The sequence below is a fragment of the Electrona antarctica genome, assembly GCF_951216825.1.
Source record: "Electrona antarctica genome assembly, chromosome: 2".
Classification (NCBI taxonomy): Eukaryota; Metazoa; Chordata; class Actinopteri; order Myctophiformes; family Myctophidae; genus Electrona; species Electrona antarctica.
The window spans coordinates 38,035,849-38,058,546 of record NC_136807.1 but is presented as its reverse complement, the minus strand read 5'-3'; the positions used below and the strand labels follow the sequence as shown (position 1 = coordinate 38,058,546).

At 47.1% G+C, this 22,698-nt stretch overlaps 1 protein-coding gene across 1 annotated transcript in view; it reads right to left on the bottom strand.

The window, feature by feature from the left end:
* Window positions 1–21,675, bottom strand: part of LOC306935712 (protein Wnt-2b-A) — a 27,680-nt gene extending 6,005 nt beyond the window's left edge. The window contains exons 1-4 of the mRNA XM_079518888.1: window positions 21,171–21,675; window positions 13,705–13,925; window positions 2,205–2,482; window positions 379–643 (exon numbers count right to left, since the gene is read on the bottom strand). Coding sequence (XP_079375014.1) covers window positions 379–643; window positions 2,205–2,482; window positions 13,705–13,925; window positions 21,171–21,466 — 1,060 coding nt within the window. The 5' untranslated portion in view covers window positions 21,467–21,675. The remainder of the gene's footprint in view (window positions 1–378; window positions 644–2,204; window positions 2,483–13,704; window positions 13,926–21,170) is intronic.
* Between the last annotated feature and the right edge of the window lie 1,023 nt (window positions 21,676–22,698).

Sequence of the window (22,698 nt, the reverse complement as noted above, 5' to 3'; positions counted from 1 at the left end):
TCGGGACCCCCGCGCCGCCCCCTCCCGACCCCCAATATAAATTGACTGCTACAATAACCTTAACCCATTTTGGGCGGGAACCCCTTTTGGTGTTTTAAGCATTATGTTATAATTTAGCTATTGAAAAATAGCAGATCTACAAGCTCATAGCGCGCCACCGAGTGGCGCGCTACGAGCTTGTAGGTCTGCTATTTTTGAAAAATCTTGAGAAAAAAAAATGAAAAAACTTTTTTTTTTAAATAATTTGGGGACCCCCCAAACTAATTTGGCGACCCCCCAAGTGGTCGCGACCCACGGGTTGAGAACCCCTGCTGTATAGTACCGTATGTACCGTATGTACTGTATGTACTGTATGTACTGTATGTACTGTATGTATACCTGCAGCTTTGTCCTGTAGGCAGTAGTCTGGGGAGTTCTCAAAGTAGACCAGGTCGTTCTTGGTGGCCTTCCTGAAGGCCTTGTTGGCCACGGTGAAGCCCGTCCCGTCCTGGTTCATGGTCACCTCGATGGCGCCGTTGTACTTCTTCCTCAGGTAGTCGCCCGTCTTGCGGAAGTCGGACATGGCCATCCAGCAGGTCCGCAGGGTGCATGAGCCGCTCACGCCGTGGCATTTACACTCCAGCTTCATGAAACGCTTCACCGCCTGGACACACGGTGCATGCTTTTGGTTAGACATGCCATTGGTTCGATATCTCAAACCCTCACCCTAACCCTAACCTCCCACGGGGCAGCACACCTAAACCTAACCTTAACCCTCTCCCAACCCTTAACGCACCCCTCACCAACCTTAATCCGGTCGTTTTAACGCACCCCTCACCAACCTTAATCCGGTCGTTTTAACGCACCCCTCACCAAGTTCAACTAGCCGATCTACATCGAGACATTGTGAGCTTGTAGATCGGCTATTTGAACTATTTAAAAAGGTTTTTTTGAAATAGTAAGAAATGGCAAAATTAGTTTAGGGATAAGGGTTAAGGGCGGGTGGCGCAAGATATAACCCTATGTGTGTTTGTGTATTGTGTATTGATTATAGGAAGAAATGGCCCGGTCAGCCTGCAATGGCATGCATAAGATCTGGTCATCCCAGCTTAGTAAGATGTTCAAAGTAAAAATATTTTGGACAACCGTCGAGAACACTATGGCTCCGAGACATGGACACTTTCAAAGAAATTAGTGAAACGGAAACGGTTGGATGGGTTACACCCGTCTTCTAATGAAAGCGCAAAAATCTCTCTTGGAAGAGCCACCCATCGACCAATCTAATATATGGCAACGGCAACCTTCCCCGTGTTTCTTCACTAGTCCGATCCAGAAGAAGAACACAGAAGAACACAGTTTGCCGGCCACTGCTACAGAGCTGACAATGTGGTTATATCCTCCCTTCTTCTCTGGAATCCTGCCTCAAAGCAGACCAGAGGTCCCTGATGTCATCGCTAGGGACACATGCATCAGTAAGCAGAAACTAGGGGGGATGGCAATGAAGGACCGGAAAGTCTGGCCTGGCACGACATAAACCCTGTACTTAATTGACTAGTCCCCCAGGGGTCTACTCTATACATCCAGGCTCCCTCCTGTTTTACCCCTACACTAAAATGCATTGTTTTGAGGGGCGCTAGCAACTGTGTGTGCCTCCCATGACGTCATGTGTGTGGCCACGTCTATGAACCTTTTTGGGAATAATTTGACTTCATCATCATGCATGATCATCATGATAAAAGGCACCCCTCGCTTACTTCATACGAGTGTGATTTTGTATTTTTGAATGCAGAAAGTTAGGATTAATGGATTCATTGTCGATCTAGGGAAGTGTACACTGATAAATATGTAAATTGCATAATTAGGGATGTCCTGATCACGTGTTTTTGCTCCCGATCCGATTCCGATCATTTGATTTTGAGCATCTGCCGATAACGATTTTTCCCGATCCGATATTTATATTTTATAGAACACGTTTATGCCATATCACAATAGTACAATATTCCAAATCAGACAATTTCCAGTCATGATATGGATATAATATTGATACTAGGGATGTCCCGATCACGTTTGTTGGCTCCCGGTCCGATTCCGATCATTTGAAAATGACGTGATCGGCCCCCGATTTCCGATCACCCGATCCGATTGGGACAACCCTAATTGAGACTACACACAAGCCCTGTTTATGTGATCACTTATAGGCGGGTGCAAAAGCAGAACACACTTACTGTTCTGCCACAGCGGTTGTTGTGCAGGTTCATGAGCGCCCGTGCATCTCGGACCGTCCTTTCCTTGGCGTCTATGAAGGCCTTGGCAAACTTGATCCCATAATTGATGTTATCGCTGCAGCCTCCCCAGTCAAACTCCCCCCGCTCGTCGCTAGCCCTGCCGCGCTTGTGGGGGTCACAGTTACACGTCTTGAGCTCCCCCTGGCTGCAGGCGCGGGTCAGCGCGTAGACCACACCCGCCGAGGAAATGGCGTACACGAACGCGGCTTCGCGGCTGCCTGGGTGGAGAGAGACAGGACAGAATGATAGAAAAGGAGAGGAAGAAGAGAGAGAATGAATGAGGAAGTCACCCAATGAATAAACTGTTTCATATAAGTGACACCTACTGTACACAGCCATCATACAATGCAATTAGTGTTGTGAAGTTTGCGATCGATCCGTTCGAGGTGATTCGTTCTTTTTTGGGTACGGGAACGGACTCGTTCACTTTCCTCAAAAGTAATCGCTCCTGGGGCGCGGCGCCCGCTGGCCTAGTGGTCCAGACCGTCCAGGCGCATGCCACATATAGGCTCTGGCCTGACAGTGTGTTGCGTGTTTGAGACCCGTTCACGATGACCTTTAGCTGCATGTCTCTTCTTCGCTCTTTCCTGTCCGTCTTCACTGTAACTATCAATAAAGCCTAAAATAAATCTTTAAAAAAAAAAGTAATCGCTCCTCGAGTCATTCCGGTTCCTCTGTGTGGAAATAAGCCTGGTGATGCGAAGACTAACTGAGAAACCGGAACGAGAAACACTGAACAAAATGATTATGTCGTTTGGTTGATCTGTCACGGAATGAGTCGAGTCACTGAAATGAGCGGTTAATTTTTTCCATCGCTAAACGCAATGCATTTCTCAAAGCCGACGCATCCACACGGGAAACCACCCTCACCTCAACGCGCACAGTCATACTCATAAACACACACACACACACACACACACACACACACACACACACACACACACACACACACACACACACACACACACACACACACACACACTGTATACTGTGTGATCACCATGATTAAACGTGGGTGTGAACTATCAGGGCGTGATGGTGCAGCTGACGGGGGCATATCAGGCCTGATGCGGAGTAGAGGACAGCTCTGTTTAACCCATTTCCACCAAGACGATTCTACAAAATGTCTTCTAAATCCTGACAGTTTTCTGACAAACCTACGTTTCTGTGTCAGTCGTTCTCAAACATTTTCATGTCAAGGACCTCCAAAAATATATGTAATTGGCCGCCGACCCCATCTGAAAATATGTTGTTCCTGCAGGGACCCCCCCAGAAGCAAAGATTTGAGTTGAAAACATTCGCTCTGAAAGAATATATTCATTTTTCGTGATTTTTCAAAAATAGCAGACCTACAAGCTTGTAGCGCGACACTCGGTGCCACGCTACAAGCTTGTAGATCTGCTATTTTTCAATAGTTAAAGTATGCTTAAAACAACAAAATGGGTTCCCGCCCAGAATGGGTTAAATATTAGCACGGAGATAATCCTCGCGGCGGGGCTCTCCTCCGCTCACATAAATTGTTTAAAGACAGACACAGTGATACCCCATTAATCAGAGCCCCATATGATGTCATGACAGCATTATCTACCACTGCTGTTCTCATCTGCTCTGTTCTGCTGCTCTCTTTTGTTCCCCGAGAACATGACTCATATCCATCGCGTTGCCAGAGACGTATATAGTTTGGTCACGCTTCGTTGTAGCACCAGCCACGTCCAGTAACAAAATTGTCCAATGAGTAACAAGGCAGCAAGAGTTTTTTTGGGGGTCGAGGTCGATGATGATTCCCCTCGGCCTCAAAGTGCCATCCATATTTATACAGTCAGGGACGTCGCTGACTATTTCGTTGACCTACGCATGATATGTACCCAGAGAGGGTCGTGTTTCCTCATGCAGATAGGCTACTTTTGCAGTTTGATAAGTCCTACAGCATATCCTATTTTATCATCAATTTTTTCTAGTGACTGTCTCGTGGTGTTATTTGTGTCCTTCCTAAGGGTGTGGTCTATCCAGTTCCATTTTCTCCTTTTGATGGTTGGAGCTATATTGTCCTCCTGGTTGTGATCCTGCATAAGTCCTCATTTGTGGTTTTGATGAGCTTCAGGAATCTGTAACACAGCCATTTGTTAACACCCCGAACGCCCGGGGTTATTTAATCCATTAAATCATACCGCCCAGCGATTTATAGCATTGGAGCACTTTTACCGACGGACCGGATGTTATCCCGGATGTGGCTGTAGCAGCTAGATGTATAGCCAAAACGCTCTAGAGGCGATCGACAACAACGGGAGGTATGATTAAATCTACTGCGACTAGCGACGGGACAGCGGTGGGCCGTCTAACACATGATCTTTGCTTAGAATTATAGACGATATGATTTAGATCAAGAGTTAAACGTTTTAAGATTTCCGGTCTCGTCGGCTAAACAGGGGTGGGAACATTTTCGATGATGTCCCACTGTTGCGCAACATTGAGTGTAGCGCAACAGGTGCTCCGTCTGTGGAGCGATGCGATCGGTTTTAATATCGGGGTGTTAATAAACACCTACCTGGCAGCTCATGGTGCCACACAATAGTTCCCGGAAGTGAGCAGCAAATTCTAGAAGCACAGTGCTGTTGCAGCAGAGACGGTTTGTGATGCACTTTTAAAAGGTCCGAAATGCGCCACTCGGTGGAGCTTGTAGATCTGCTATTTTTCAATAGCTAAATAATGCTTAGTTAAAACACCAAATCGGGTTCCCGTCCAGAATGGGTTAAAATGGCTCTGATTCACACACATGTGAATGACTATGGCCTGCTGAGGTGAAATGTGTATCTTGTTGTGCTGAATGTGTGCACGCGGGTGAAGTCACCCGTCAACTATATCTGCCAGACATAGTAGCCCAACCCCTTGCATCCAGGGAATGGGGATCCTCCCCACCCCCTCCCCATGTTTCTGGCAGATATAGTTTAGGGGTGATTTCACCATTCTGCTGAATGCGTGCAGTGCTGTGCAGAATTTGTCAGAGAAAGAAATCACTTTGCTAGTTTGTAGTCTGTTTGAGTGGCTGTTGTGTCCTCCCGCTCAATAAGAAATCTACAGTTAATGACATCCAAGTGGGGTCAAAATTGGTGCCATGCCATTCGTCCGACAGCCCATTGTTATGAAGTACAGTATCATTGGTCTGACAGCAGCCATTTTAACTAGCCTAACCCTAACCTCACACTAAACCTAGACCAGGGGTGGGCAACTTTGACGATGGAGAGGTCCACTATATTTCCACACTCACTCTCTAGGGCCATATTACTGTTGTAGGAAAAATAGCCGATCTACAAGCTAAAAACGCGTCGCAGCTTTTGAGCTTGTAGATCGGCTATTTTTGCTATATTCGAATTGAAATCTTGAATTTTTGCTATTTTTGAATTGGAATCCTGAAAATTTACATTTTTATGCAATTTCAAATGCCTTTAATTATACTTGTGTTGAAGCAATGAGCTACTAATTTAGACTGAAGTAATTACAGCGGGTCATGTTTGCATGTTGTGGAATTGTAAACAGCTGAAACCAATATTATATCAGTATTCTGACATTAACCTGAGGGCGACATTAAGTGAAGGTGGGGGCCGCATGTGGCCCCCGGGCCGCCAGTTGCCCACCCCTGACCTAGACTATTCTGACATCAGAACAGAATAATGGGTTGTCACTAATTGGTAGCCCGGGAGCCCCCACCAAAGTTGGAAAGCAGAAGATGCAAATGTAATAATAATAATAATGGATTTTTATAGCGCTTTTCTATGCACTACGTGCTTACTCAAAGCGCTTTACAATGGTCCATTCATTCATAGAGGTGAAGCGGCGAACAGTCGACGCCAGCGTCCTCACTTCCCACATTCACACACCAATAGTGGCAAGCTCACACCAACCAACTCATTGGAGGCAATGTGGGGTTCAGTGTCTTGCCCAAGGACACTTTGACATGTGGACAGGAGGAGCCGGGATTCAAACCACCGACCCATGGATCATTGGACGACCTGCTCTACCTCCTGAGCCACAGCCGCCCAAATGTGCTTTGGCACCGAAACCAAACAAACTTTTGAGTGACCTTTGCTCACTCAATTTATTTCACACGTGTGACCGTGCCCTAATGTTGTGTTCCTTTATTTTCTGTGTGTTTGTGTTCCAAAAGAAGACTTTGTAGCAACCAATAACCATTAGGAGTAGCAGGACTCCAACACATCAATGTTCAACATTCCCTGCAAACCCACATGAACCTCACATGGACCAGTGAGCGAGGGGTGTGTGTGTGTGTGTGTGTGTGTGTGTGTGTGTGTGTGTGTGTGTGTGTGTGTGTGTGTGTGTGTGTGTGTGTGTGTGTGTGTGTGTGTGTGTGTGTGTGTGTGTGTGTGTGTGTGTGTGCATCCAAATTGCTTGTTCTTGTGCTCCCTGATATGTCCCATTTGATTTTTCAAGGTCTGGGGATGGGGGGGTGGGGCATTGGGGCGGTTCATCACTCAACCTGTGCTGTTTGTCTGCCGGCGAGAATATCTCTCTAAATATTTACATCTACATTACTGTTTATGCGTCTTTACGCACGCGCGCGCACGCACGCACGCACGCACGCACGCACGCACGCACGCACGCACGCACGCAAACACACACATGGCTTGCGTCTCTATCTGTATCTGCTACTTGTTGCCATGTATCGTCGGCCGCCACACACACGCAGGCAGGCAGGCAGGCAGGCAGGCAGGCAGGCAGGCAGGCAGGCAGGCAGGCAGGCAGGCAGGCAGGCAGGCAGGCAGGCAGGCAGGCAGGCAGGCACGCACGCACGCACGCACGCACGCACGCACGCACGCACGCACGCACGCACGCACGCACACACACACACACACACACACACACACACACACACACACACACATGCTTAGCATGGCTGACAGAGGGACAATAACAACTGCTCAGGGACAGTCAGTGACGTCTGAACTCTGAAGCCCAGATGCTTTGCAGCTTTGCAGAGACTAAACACCTGATTGCTGGACGTTCTGCGATCAGTGTGTATACTCTTCCGCATTCCGCGGCGCAGTAAACCCATTGTGACATGGAGGCCATGTACTGTATGTAGTATAGGGCTGTCACCATTACACAGTTAAGTTGACGATTATTTGTCACATGAGAGCAGGAGGAGTGGACCTGGTGAGACGTAGGAGGGACAGGAGTCAACCCACAGTCAACCCACAGAGCCTAGTCCTTCCACGCGCCAGACCTCCCAGTCCAGGCAGAGTAGTTCGGGAGCGGCGGACTGTGTGGCCGAGGTATAGCTACTGGGACGTAAGTCTGGACTTGTTCACCTGAGTGAGGGGCATGATGTTGCGAGACCCAAACCCCCGATGACCTTGGGATACATCACTGAGGATATACGTCCCAGGTGCATCCATGCAATGTTTTTTTCGTTCTCACACAAATAATTGCAATAAGCTATTTAATTGTGTTTTTTGCATTGGACATCGGAACGTTGCAATTTATATTTCTGTTTGCCTTTTATAGGCTTCGTAATCACAAATTGCACAGGGAAGATATGAAAAATAACTTCAACATACAGAGAAATCACTGACGCATTTAATGTATGTATTGATTTACAATAATATAGACATCTTTCAAGTTTCAACATGGAAACGATTGACGATTATGCGAAAATAATTGCGATTATTTCAAATAATTTGCGATTAGAACCCGCGATTATGTAACAATTGTGACAGGCCTATAGCATGTATAGGCTATACTGACTGTACAGTATGACTCCTGCCCTGCTCAAGGGCTGCAGAGCAGACGTCCTCCTTCCTACTTACACCTGCTGCTGCACTCGTTTGCTGAGACAGTGAGACATAGATGCGTTATTTATCACTTGGGAGTCAATTATTTATTCGCACAATAAACAGTACATGAGGAAAGGATGTTTTTTGAGGGGTGCTGCATGGCCCCTCCGATGCATGGCCCCTCCGCTGCATGGCCCCTCCGCTGCATGGCCCCTCCGCTGCATGGCCCCTCCGCTGCATGGCCCCTCCGATGCATGGCCCCTCCGCTGCATGGCCCCTCCGCTGCATGGCCCCTCCGATGCATGGCCCCTCCGATGCATGGCCCCTCCGCTGCATGGCCCCTCCGCTGCATGGCCCCTCCGATGCATGGCCCCTCCGATGCATGGCCCCTCCGATGCATGGCCCCTCCGCTGCATGGCCCCTCCGATGCATGGCCCCTCCGCTGCATGGCCCCTCCGATGCATGGCCCCTCCGATGCATGGCCCCTCCGATGCATGGCCCCTCCGATGCATGGCCCCTCCGATGCATGGCCCCTCCGCTGCATGGCCCCTCCGATGCATGGCCCCTCCGATGCATGGCCCCTCCGATGCATGGCCCCTCCGATGCATGGCCCCTCCGATGCATGGCCCCTCCGATGCATGGCCCCTCCGATGCATGGCCCCTCCGATGCATGGCCCCTCCGATGCATGGCCCCTCCGATGCATGGCCCCTCCGATGCATGGCTTTGAGGGGCGCTGCATGGTCCCTCCGATGCATGGCCCCTCCGATGCATGGCCCCTCCGATGCATGGCTTTGAGGGGCGCTGCATGGTCCCTCCGATGCATGGCCCCTCCGATGCATGGCCCCTGCGATGCATGGCCCCTCCGATGCATGGCTTTGAGGGGCGCTGCATGGTCCCTCCGATGCATGGCCCCTCCGATGCATGGCCCCTCCGATGCATGGCCCCTCCGATGCATGGCTTTTGAAGATTATACATCATATCGTTGCTGTTGGGAGGAAACCTCATAACTCAATTTTTGAGGTTTTTGCTTTTTTGGCATAAATCAGTGCTATTGAGCACCCTTTGCGTCTGTGTGTTGTTTCGGAAAATATTGAACCAATGGAAAGTAGTAAAACCTCTTGGACAAAACCTCTTAACTCCATTGGACCCTCAAAATGTCTGCTAAAGCAACTAACTCCACTACCTCTCTCCCTCTCATGGAAGTAATTGACAATATATAAAGTTACACTTTGATGAGGCAGTATTGCATCGTTTAAAATATATAAGGTTTTATTCATTTCCTTACAAATGTATATTTTTCATTTCCTGAAAAATGAACATTTTGGAGTTATAAGGTTTCCTCCCGACAGCAGAGATACATGACAGCCAAGTCTATATGGGATTTGTATTGTTTGTTTAGAGCACTTAAGACGTAAAGGTGCCCCTCACTGGCTCACTTCATTAAGACGTAAAGGTGCCCCTCACTGGCTCACTTCATTAAGACGTAAAGGTGCCCCTCACTGGCTCACTTCATTAAGACGTAAAGGTGCCCCTCACTGGCTCACTTCATTAAGACGTAAAGGTGCCCCTCACTGGCTCACTTCATTAAGACGTAAAGGTGCCCCTCACTGGCTCACTTCAGACGTAAAGGTGCCCCTCACTGGCTCACTTCAGTGTGATTTAAGACGTAAAGGTGCCCCTCACTGGCTCACTTGAGTGTGATTAAGACGTAAAGGTGCCCCTCACTGGCTCACTTCAGTGTGATTTTGTCCAGGTGTAAAGAAACCTCATATGTCCAAAACTCTTTTACTCTTCAGGATTCAAAAAAAAAAAAAAGGCAAATGTAGCGGATCTATACGAGCTTGTGCATTTTGATGCTTTTGTGTGACGCTGTAGTAGGGCATTAATTTACAAAAAAAATGTACATTATATCATACCAATTGTATAACAATTGATAACCTGTTCTTAATAGAAACTTATTTGACAAAAAAGAATATGGAGATATTCCAGCAACGTTATACAAGGTTCTCACCTACAATTAACCGGCAACTCGTTGCTATTGGGCAGAAACCCTGTAATTATTGCCCCACTTCTACGAGCTTGTAGATCGGCTATTTTAACTATTTTGTTTTACCATTTTGAAGGTGTAAATAGAGCTTAAGTGATTAACCCATTTTGGGGCGGGAACCCCTTCTGGTGTTTCAAGCATTATGTTACACTTTAGCTATTGAAAAATAGCAGATCTACAAGCTCATAGCGTGGCACCGAGTGCCGCGCTACGAGCTTGTAGGTCTGCTATTTTTGAAAAATCGAGAAAATGTAGAATCTAGTCTCAGGTCTAAATGGGTTAAAGCCAGGAAATGACAACACAATATTATGATCAAGAATCCCATATCATATCATATCAGCACATGCAAACTCCTGCCTTTTTCATAGATTGCAGATCCAGCAATCGTAAAGGTCCTACTGTGCCCGTTGCAACATTGATAAATTATACCACCCACCTGGGAGTGGGTTATAATCCTGCAACATACATATATGTGTATTTAGTTAAACCTTTCAGCAATTGTAGAGGAAAAGGCTGCTCTACAATCTACGTAAGTAATAAGTAAGCCTTCCCGAGTCATGTGGCAGGAACCTATCTCCCGTTTCTGTAGTGTGAGGCAGCTTGATATATGATGCTATGCCGCATGGATTTACCCCCAATCCAACCCATGATGCTGAGTGCCAAGCAGAGAGGCAGGATTTACCCCCAATCCAACCCATGAGTGCCAAGCAGAGAGGCATTGGAGAATTTGGGACCCATTTTATAGTCTTTGGTATATGACCCGGCCCGGGGAATCGAACCCCGACCTCCCATTCTCAGGGCAGAAATTCTAACCACAAGGCCACTGAGCTGGTGTACAGTAAGATAAATCCTTCCAAAGCCTACAAGGGTTGTGGACAGGACACGCTGTGATTGGCCAGTAGACACTTTGAGTGTCGGGGCAAACGGTCTCGAACATGATTTACTATTCTGTCCAACGCCCCTGAGTCGGCTAAGCGAACTTCACAACGTTCGACATGGCAACTTGCTCGCTTTATTTTATTTATTTATTTTTATAATTTTTATCCCACGATTTTGCAACCCATTTTTTCACCCAGTGTCAATTATCTAATGTAATCCTGGGCGCTAATCCTGGGCTCTACACTTCCTCTGCCAACCTGGGGGGTGGGGCAGCGGACTGACCTCATGCTTCCTTCTATGCATGAGGAGTCCAAGCCGCTTCTTTTCACCTGACAGGGGGGGAGTTTCCCCGGCCGGACGTAGCGTGTGGAAGGAACACGTTATTCCGACCAGTTCCTTTCCCCTCCATCAGCTCGGTGGTGTCTCATGTGGCTCAAGTTTGCTTGAGACGGCCTCAGTCGTGGTCTAGTCCATAAAGTTATATTATTATAAGGTCTAGTCCGCGGTTGTTGTAGGCAAGAGGCAGGATTTAGAATGTCGCCAGTAATGCACAGTGGAATAAATCCTTCTTAAACCCTGAGATCCCGAGAGAAAACACCTATAGCTGACTCCATGATGACGGTTTGCAGAGAGAAACACCTATAGTTCACTCCATGATGATGGTTTGCAGAGAGAAAACACCTATAGCTGACTCCATGATGACGGTTTGCAGAGAGAAAACACCTATAGCTGACTCCATGATGATGGTTTGCAGAGAGAAAACACCTATAGCTGACTCCATGATGACGGTTTGCAGAGAGAAAACACCTATAGCTGACTCCATGATGACGGTTTGCAGAGAGAAAACACCTATAGCTGACTCCATGATGACGGTTTGGAGAGAGAAAACACCTATAGCTGACTCCATGATGACGGTTTGGAGAGAGAAAACACCTATAGCTGACTCCATGATGACGGTTTGGAGAGAGAAAACACCTATAGCTGACTCCATGATGATGGTTTGCAGAGAGAAAACACCTAGCTGACTCCATGATGACGGTTTGCAGAGAGAAAACACCTATAGCTGACTCCATGATGACGGTTTGCGGTTGAACTGACTGAATATCCATTCTGCTACTGAACAGTATCTCGTGTATCGCTCAGTTCCCAATTCAGACTGTATACGTCTGTCAAAAAGGAAGCATTATGTACACACTGGCAATCAAGATGGAGAGGAAAATATGCGTACTGTCTATGTGTCTATGTGTTTAGGTTTGTGTGTGCTCTTGATGTGTGTGTGTGTGTGTGTGTGTGTGTGTGTGTGTGTGTGTGTGTGTGTGTGTGTGTGTGTGTGTGTGTGTGTGTGTGTGTGTGTGTGTGTGTGTGTGTGTGTGTGTGCATATCATCTCTGTCGGGCGGAAGCCTCATATGTCCAAAACTGTTACTTTCCAGGATTCAAATTCCAAAACATCAATGTAGCAGATCTCCTGTATACAAGATCAAAACGCGTGGCTTCGCACCACGTTTCTAACTCGCGCCGCGAATCTGCTACTTTTAATACTTTGGCGTGGCGCAGCAGTATGATCAAGTATAGGGTGTTAATTCACGGGACAAAACACAAAACAATTAGAATGTGGAGATAGGAGGTTTCAGCAACGATATGCGCGCACTCGGCGTGCACATGTGAATCTAGTACTGAGCACTGGTGTCTGGCAGGAGTGGAAAAACAAAATGCCGACAAGGCCGCGTCTCTGAGCCTGATGTGTTTATTGACGAGGCACAAGGCTTTACAACAGTCCATTAGCGACTGTAAACACAGATCGACGGCATACGCAGGTCGTAGGACGAGAGGGGGACCAACACGGGGCGCCGCGTGGGGAAGAAGAGACGTAGAATAAAGGAAGAGAGCGGAGAAAGAGAAGGAGGCATGATAGAAAGGGTGTGGGAGGGAGGAAGGGTGGAACGGCCGGAAGGCGAGGAGGGTTATGTTTTTGGTCCTCTGTGTCTGTCTCTGTCCGTCCGTCCGTTCGTCTGTCTGTAAGTGTAAATCTAATCTCGGACACCGCTGGACCATTTGGCGTGAAGCTTTGCACACACACTCCCAGTAGGCCATTGAACAAGCTCTACCCCACATTGTTCAAATCGCTCTGTTCTAGCACCATACTTGTGAATGCATAAAAACAAAATTATAAAAAACTTCAAAGTTATACCTAAATATAGCATGCAACTAAATATAAATCAGCGTAACTCCAAACCCTACCCATACGCCTAAACTCAACGCCTAATCAAAACTGTAAACCCAACGCGAATATTTCCTAGGAAATAAAGGATATCTCACACGCTGTCTTCATTTTTACAGCAAAAGAAAAATGGATTTCATTGCGAGCAGTATGTGAGCAGCACAACATCCTGATACCTCCCTTTTTTCCCTGTCTCATTCATTGGCTGCCTGCTCCTATGCACCTGTCCCAGTCGGTGGGACAGGTTTTTCACACAAATTGAAAACCTAAGCAATTAATAACCATAAAATAACCACTTCTCTTGTGGGGACCATGAACATTCTCCACACATTCTACTATACTTGTGGGGACATTTGGCCCTCACAAATATAGTAATACATGTACATACCGTACACACACAACACAACACAACACAGCGCGCGTCCGCACACACACACACACACACACACACACACACACACACACACACACACACACACACACACACACACACAGCTAGACTTACTGCGTAGCATGACTCGCCCGAACACGGTGTGGTCTCGGTCCAGCGTGCTGCAGTTCCAGCGGTGGTGTCTGAACTGGTGCTGACACTCTCGGATCCATTCCTTGGCGCCCTCGCCGATGGACTGCATGATGTCCGGGTGGCGTTGGCACAGCTGCCGCTGCTTGTTCACCAGCCCCGGGATGTTGTCGCAGATGACACGGGCACCCAGGGCGCCGATGTACCTAGTGGTACACAGAGCAAGAAGACTTTTCTAACTTTTGATGTCATGCCAATTAATTCCTCCCCACACACAGTTTCCTGTGCTGTCGTTTGCATCCTACTGGCTCACCTGCCAGTGAGGACTCAGGACAGAGCAGCTGTGTCCAAAGTACGGCCCGCTCGCCAAATGCGGCCCTGGGGCGAATTTTATACGGCCCGCAGCTTCATACCTGAATTGTATTATGAACGGCCCAGTATGGGACAGTTTTATATTAAAGTTTTTTTACCTGGGCATCCAGTATAATTTAGTGTTCCTTGTTCCTTGTATTATGTATTTTTTTTACCTTGCTTGCTTGGTTTTGGTAATGTGACATAAGGCTGAAAAAATACTGAGATACACTTTTTGTTCACAGCACACACCTGACAAAAGACCATTGATATTTAATATTGATGATGATGATGAGATGATGAGAGATGATGAGAGATGATGAGAATCGTTTAAATCCGAAGCTAAATTATGTAGTTGGCCCTTGGGTGCTTTAATATTTTCTATAAAACGTTTGGACACCCCTGACATGCTGTATATATGACATACTTCATCGTACTCCTCGCTGACAGGTGCCACCCCCATGCCCATGGGAGTACTTCCATTGAGCCAGTGACAAATATCACCCTCCCTGCCCAGCTTCCCTACACCGTACACGGGCCATTTGTGTTTGTAGACGCTCGACAAAGCCAGATGCACTGTGGTAAAATAAGCCGTTTGTTAAGTACTTATACCTATATACCCTATGTACTTCATTGATGCCCCCTACTTTCACCCTCAACACCACATCTCCTCCTCGTCGATAATATATGAGATGTTTGACTATATGAGATGTCGGCAATGACGACACGACGCGCATGAACGCTCACTTCTGGTCAGACGAAGGAGGAGCCAGGGCTGCCCACAGTGCCTGGAGCCTCCTAGTATCATCAACAACCGCTGTCAACAGCTCACCTGCCTCCTGCCACACTGTCTCTATAGCCCCCAGGAGACAGGGGGGGGGGGGGGGGGGGGGGGGGGGGGTAGTAGTAGCATGCCACTTGGACACAGGTTCTGATCAGCCTTGGTCGGGTCACCTGGTCTGTTGCAAGACCCGAAACGTCAAGGATTCCACATAACAACACTGATGATATGTCCAGGTGTGCATCAGTCGATGCTTTACTAACTGATCTACAAGCTCAATGTGTGCCGTTGCAATGCGTTGTGAGCTTGTAGACGGGGGTCCTACAGGGGACTACTAGGTCCCTCCTTGCTTTCCCCTCTAAACCAAATCTCCCAACATAGCCAATAATATACAAGCTCACAAAGTGTTCTCCATCACCAATTTCCACAGAATGTTTGCCTTATTAGTGTGGTTGCTGTATAGGCAACACACTGTTGTTCTAGGTTTTCTGATTGGACAATATTATGTCCAATCAGACAGGAGTGACATCAAAATATGTAATATGAATGGCATGGCAGAATTAATCACATAACGTTCTAGTATAAACCCATTAATTACCATTCTTCGCAGCTTGCGTCAGTGCAATATGACACTTGCAATTTCCCCAAATTCCAGAATAATATGGACACTAGGATTCACATGGTTGAATTTGCTTCGTACTATATGTGCACCGTTACCAGATGATGCCTCTATACACTATATGTGCACCGTTACCAGATGATGCCTCTATACACTATATGTGCACCGTTACCAGATGATGCCTCTATACACTATATGTGCACCGTTACCAGATGATGCCTCTATACACTATATGTGCACCGTTGCCAGATGATGCCTCTATACACTATATGTGCACCGTTGCCAGATGATGCCTCTGCATTAAGTGAACTGATCCCAAAACCAGTCTCTAATCACATTAGCTTCATTATATACCTGTGTGTCAAAATATCAGCAAACAGAGCTCTGCATATGGTACGCATTGGCTGTGGTTTGGGACACACACACACACACACACACACACACACACACACACACACACACACACACACACACACACACACACACACACACACACACACACACACACACACACACACACACACACACACAGGTTGTGAGGAACGTGAAAGAGAGTGGTAGTAACAGTCCACTGTGAGTCAGAGTTCACTACACTTAGCAGTTAAAGGTTCGGGGATAGCAGGGGTGGAAACCATTTACTCTACTCTCCAAATAAATAAGCACTTAACCTCTCCCCACGAGGCCTGTGTGTGTGCTGTGTGTGCTGTGTGTGCTGTGTGTGCGTGTGTGCGTGCGTGCGCGTATTTAAAAGACAGCGAGACAGCGAGAACAAGAAACAGTGCATAAAAGTTTCCCAATTGTGCCAGTTTGAGTAGAAATCATGTCGTCACAAATCAGGGGCTCAGGGCAAGACGTCAGGGGGGGCCTCCAATAACCCTGTCAGACTGTTCCTTCACTCACTCACTCACTCACTCACTCACTCACTCACTCACTCACTCACACACACTCTCATTCATCTCACTGACAGTTCACTGCATGCCCGCGCTCTTTTAGCCAGATGTAACGCAGTGCAGGCGACATTTACGGCCAGTAGTCGGCCCCCCATCAATGTAAATGAGCTCACTCCAAGATAAATCTCCATCAATGCGACTGCAACACTGTCGGCTTCAGATTTACGCGTGCTACCAATAATACATGCATGAAAGATGCATGTGTGAGTGGGACAGTGGGACTCCATAAAACACGGGCGGGTCAGTCAGGGGAGGTCAGAGTGCATGTAGTTGTGTGGTCATGTTTTACGAGGCTAAAGGATGGGAGACTGCAAGCTCTCCTCTCTCTCTCTCCCCAGAGTGGGATTACAGGCGCTGAATATATAAGAGCAGACAGAGTGCTCATCAAAGGAAGGAACCAGGGCAGCAATTCACACTTTATTCTTTGTCTGTCTGTCTGTCTGTCTGTCTGTCAGACAGACAGACAGACAGACAGACAGACAGACGAGACAGACGAGACAGACGAGACAAAGAATAAAGTTTGAACAGCCTCTTCTACTCATGATTAGTTTTTGTTCGCTTCCTCTAACTCCTTAGGGCTTCCCTCCTCTTGTCCGCTGAGAGCTGCATTTAATAAGTGATGTCTATAAGTGATTAATCGCCGCATTTGACATACTTTCATTGGATAATGGTGGGAGAACATGTCGCTGACATAATCTTCTGGGCTGGTATGGATCATGTGCAATACGAGAGAAGGAATGTGTATCTAAATCAGTGGTTTTCAAACCAGTGGTCCGGGGACCACCAGTGGGCCTTGAGGGGGTTCCAGGTGGTCCCCAGGGAGAGTCGGTAACCACCAAATGGACCCTTATAGATCTTTAAGGGTGGACCCTCCCGGGTCCATTTGGTTTCATTTTACACTCTCAAGAGTTACATTATTGTTAAACATCTGCATTATTTAATTTACAAGAAGTCAACAATTCAACGTTTGCCTGTTATCTCTCCTATGGTACAAACATCAATACAGCATGGAATTGTGGACAAAGTCTTGTCCAACGACGACAAAATATAAAGTTTTGGGTCTGATGGGCTAAATAAATAAACAAAGGGTGGTCCGTTGCTCAATTACCCAATACATTATGGGCCTTGATATGAAAAGGGTTGAAAACCACTGATCTAAATCATCCCCCATTATTGTTATGGTTGAAATGGTATACGGAGGGACCGACCGAGGGAGGGGTGAGGGGGCTATACCTTGTAATGCTAATAAGCGCTGCACAATCTTTCTGGGTCTTTGAAACAATAAACATGCCCATGTGCAGCCACCTGACTGACACATCAGGTGCACTTGTACTTGGTGGTGAAATAATGACTTATGCTTTCGCTATTTGGGCAATTTCACTTGATTAATTACAGTAGGTAGCCCTGAGCCATGTGTGGATATTTATTATTTCACAAGATCATTTATCAGGAAGATTATAAACATAATATATTTGCCTGTTGCACATTTTTGACGTTGTTTAATGGCTCGGGACTCCTTTGTGACTCCCCTAAGGCACCCAAACTTTCAGTTCTGAGAATCACTGTCCAGATACTACTGGACCCTTGGAGAAACTTGATAAACATGCTCCAATAACCCATTAAAACCGTGAATGCATCTGTTTTTTTAGATTCTTTTTTTTTATCCCACGATTTTGTAACCCATTTTTCACCCCTGTGTCACTTATCTAATGTGATCCTGGGCTCTACACACCCTCCGCCAACTTAGTCCCCATATGGGGGACATGGGGAGAGCAACGGACTTGAACTCATGCTTCGGCTTTTTTTTTTATTCTAACCACTTTAACCATTATTTTATACTTGCAAAATAAAGGTTAACAAAGCATCCGATGGTACAATACATGCATGCCTAATTTCTTGACTAACTTGAAAGCCATCTTTGAATGATCTTTGCTAACCTTTTAGACGTTAATTAATAGCGTCACCGCATGAGCTTGTAGATCTGCTATTTCTGAAAGATCGTGAAAATATGTGCAAATCTTTGAATATATATTGTTTAAAGAGAACCTTTTTTACTCAAATATTTGCTTCTGGGGGCGCGGTGAAGCAGTCTGCTGTCGCCTCACAGCCAGAAGATCTTCTGGGGGCACGGTGAACTGTCGCCTCACAGCCAGAAGATCTTCTGGGGGCACGGTGAACTGTCGCCTCACAGCCAGAAGATCTTCTGCAGGGGGCACGGTGAACTGTCGCCTCACAGCCAGAAGATCTTCTGGGGGCACGGTGAACTGTCGCCTCACAGCCAGAAGATCCCGGGTTTGATTCCCCGCCAGGGATGCCGTGGACGCTGGGGGCGTGTTCTCTCCTCTGTGTCATCAGTGTCCATATACCCTAGGTGCAGGTTGGAGTATGCATGTTCTCCCTGTGTCCCCTAGGTACCCTCACAAAGAAACATGCAGTATAATCCTGCATGGTCTCTATACTGCCTCCGCCTGGTCAGCTGGGGTGCCTGGTGGAGGGGAAAGGAACTGGTTGGAATAACGTGTTCCTTCCACATGTTACGTCCTGTATACCATGATGGTAAACTTCCCCACTGTCAGGTGAAAAGAAGCGGCCTGCTCACTCCTCATGCATTGAAGGAAGCAGCATGAGCTCAGTTTGGGGATCTCCCCATGGCTTGGCAGAGGGATAGTAGCGCCCAGGATTACAGCTTAGGCATTGGCACAAGGTGAAGAAATGGGTTACAAAATCCTGGGATAAAAATGTAAATTAAAAAGGAAAAAAAAAGAAAAAGAGAATTTTGTTCTGGGGGGTCCCCGGAACAAAATATTTTGAGATGAGGGGGTCAGCAGCCAAATTGCCTATACTTGTTTTGAGCAACACTGACATATAAACAGATATGTTTTTCAGAAAACTGTTTTTAGAACAAGAATTGGTAGAATTGGCCTCAGGCTCAGGTCTTAATGCGTTATAATACATGTTAAAATAATGTGGTTCTGTCTGTGTGTGACTTCTGAGAAACACCCTGGGTTCAAACATCCAGCAGGACATCACAAGGAGCTAATAATTTCTTGTTATTTGCCATCTTGTTGAAAAGACATATTGGGTTCCCGTCAAAGTCAATAATGTCCTGCCAAAAACACTTACGTCTCGCACCCCCTTAACGCATTTTAATCTACACAAACTGAACTATTAGACATTCCATCGGCCGCATGTACTCACGCACACACACACACACACACACACACACACACACACACACACACACACACACACACACACACACACACACACACACACACACACACACACACCACACACACACACTTCTACTGTAAACATACTCATACACACATGGACATTTTCATGTATGCTATTGCACGGGGAATGAAATATCTATCCGCATATTTTCACCCCTCACCTATGCTCTAGATGGCTGGTTTTGGGGTATTTTAGTGAAGTCATTGCTCACACACTCTCTCTCGGTGTGTGTGTGTGTGTGTGTGTGTGTGTGTGTGTGTGTGTGTGTGTGTGTGTGTGTGTGTGTGTGTGTGTGTGTGTGTGTGTGCGTGTGCGTGACGTGTGTTCGTGCGTGCGTGCGTGCGTGCGCGTTTGGTGGTACCTGGTGAATTAATGACTGTTCTGCTTTGCGGTCTCCAGCTGAGCTGAACACGCGCAGAGCCAACAGCGCCGACATAAATTATATTTATCGCTCTATTATTATTGCTCAATCTGGCAGGCCAACAACTGACAGTGAAGAAAATGCATTTTCGAGCTAAAAATCGGACTGGCATGCACAAACTCGTGTCCTTTTTCCCTTTTCTTTTTAACACTAAATGCAAGCTATATTGTGTTTTTTCTTTAGAAGCCAACGAATCGGTCCTAAATAAAAAATAACTAGGCTACTGTATGCTAGTATAGGCCTACATTTATCCAAATATACTGCAATTACCGTTTGCCCACAAAATGTCAACCAAGTAGGCCTAAGGTGTATCGATTGTGTAGCGTATATGTTTCACTTTCATGCCAATTTTAATGAATTTTATGGTTAAAATTAAATTAAAACGGAATTGACAATAAACAATATTAAACATAGCCTACTCCCCTAATAATAATCGGAAAGAAACCAATTATTCTCACACGATTAAAGCAAATAAAATTGAATGAAAGATTAATGATGGTCTAAATTCGTTGGCAACTCGTTTCATCTGATTGGAAGCAAGCAAGCAAGAGGGTTAACTAATGTCGGAGAGCTTAATAATATAGCTTAGTTAATAATATAGCAATATGTCTGTTTTTTATTCGCCTATATTAGGCTACACGAACCGATAAACGCCCGATAGCCTATATAGCCTATACAAATTACTCCTTTGTTCGCATGCACGTTACTGATATTACAAACACAATTCGGCTGTTGTAGGCCTATCACATTAGTCCAGTGTGGTTTAAAAGTATAGGGCATTCGGGGTTGAGGAGGGGGTTCCAAATGGACCCTATAATGTGGTCTGTTGTAGGCTAGCCTATAGCTCTATACGAATGGAACCAACATTTGTACAAAGTTATGATCGAGGCCCTCAACTCGAACTTGTATTAATTTCAAGGACCCCCCTCATAATGAGGAGGGGGGGGGGGGGGGGGTCCTTGCAATTAAAAAGCTCGAGAACCACATGCCATAGCAGAATATAGATGGTTGTTGGTTGTAGCTACATTTTGGCATAATATATATAGGCTAATAATAGCCAAAAAATAAGAACCCAACGCATCATGAACTCACCACCACGACGTGTCCACGCGGGGCGTCACCACCAGCAGCAGCAGCAGACACGCACAGTAAATCCTGGAGCCGGTCCGTGCAGCACCGGAGCCACCGTGGCACGGAGAGGATGCTGCCCTCCTCCTCCCACTCCTAGAGCCGGTGGAGGTGGTGGTGGTGGCGGGGGTCCCCGCACCGCCGGAGCCCCCCGCCGCGCCGTGGCACGGCCCTGCAGCCCTCCTCACAGTCCTCATCACTCCACGTGAATCCACCGACCGCGCGCTCCTCTGATGCGGAACCGTACTTAGACCGAACATGACGCTTATAATTTATTTGCGGGGGTTTCTTTTCTTTTCCACCGTATATGGGCGAAAAAACAAGGGAGTAAAAAAAAAAGGGTTTTCAGACGAGGAAGAAATTTTTTTTATCTCCAACGATTGATGTAACGTGGGCTAGTATTAATGATCAGCCGTAGAAGGCCTCCTCATTATCATCATCATCATCCTCATACCGCGGCCGAGCGGCGTCTGGCTGGCTTCCCGTTGCGTTTTTTTTTTTTTTTTTAACAGACTGTCAAGAGTCTGAGTCGAGGGTGGTGTTCGGTGCCATGTGGACTCACCGCCCGGTCTCTGCTCCCTCCGTGCGCGTAAAGAAGCTCCCCCTCCGCAGCTCCGCTCCGCGCCGCGCCCGGATGGAGATTCACCTGTGGGGGAGAAGACCTATAGTTTCACCTATTGGCGTGCAGGCCAGCCATCTCCGCTGCAAGCAACCATCATTTCTATGTCTTTCACAATAAACTTTTTGTCCATGCAGTTCAAAAAGGTAGAAATATATATAGTTCCAAATCAAACTCGGATTGAAAGTGGTATAGTAGACTCGCGGTCTTGCTTGTTCCTTCCTTCCTCTCTCGGCTCAGTGGCTGCATGCATTCATACGTCGGGATGCTTGCAGTGGACCGCCTTTATCAGCGCGCAGTGGATACAGTCACAGCCATGCAGGCAGGCGTTCAACTGGCGTGTGTGTGAGTATGAGAGAGAGCGAGAGAGAGAGAGTGGTGTGTGGGTGGTTGGCTGACGCGCGCGCGCGCGCGTGTGTGTGTGTGTGTGTGTGTGTGTGTGTGTGTGTGTGTGCGTGCGTGCGTGCGAGAGAGAGCGAGAGAGAGGTGGGAGATGAGGGAGGGCTTGGGTGCGTTGCAATGCTGACAGCTCCTCACGGCCATTGGGCAAATCATGTATGTGGTATATGCAGGGGGTTACAGAGTTTGAGTACGAAGGAGAGAGATAGCCTACACAGTAGGCTACACACGGCGGAAGGGATGAACCGTTCGCGCCAGTATAGGCGTGTGTGTGTGTGACTGTGTGTGTGTGTGTGTGTGTGTGTGTGCGTGCGTGCGCGTGTGACTGTGTGTGTGCGCGCATGCGCGTGCGTGCGTGTTCGTGCATGCATGCGCGCACGCGCGCTCCCATCTGCTCCACTCCCTGATGGACTGATGGCGAGGCAATCTGGATATTAAAGAGTTGTTGCTCACCTGCAATCAAAATGTGATGTT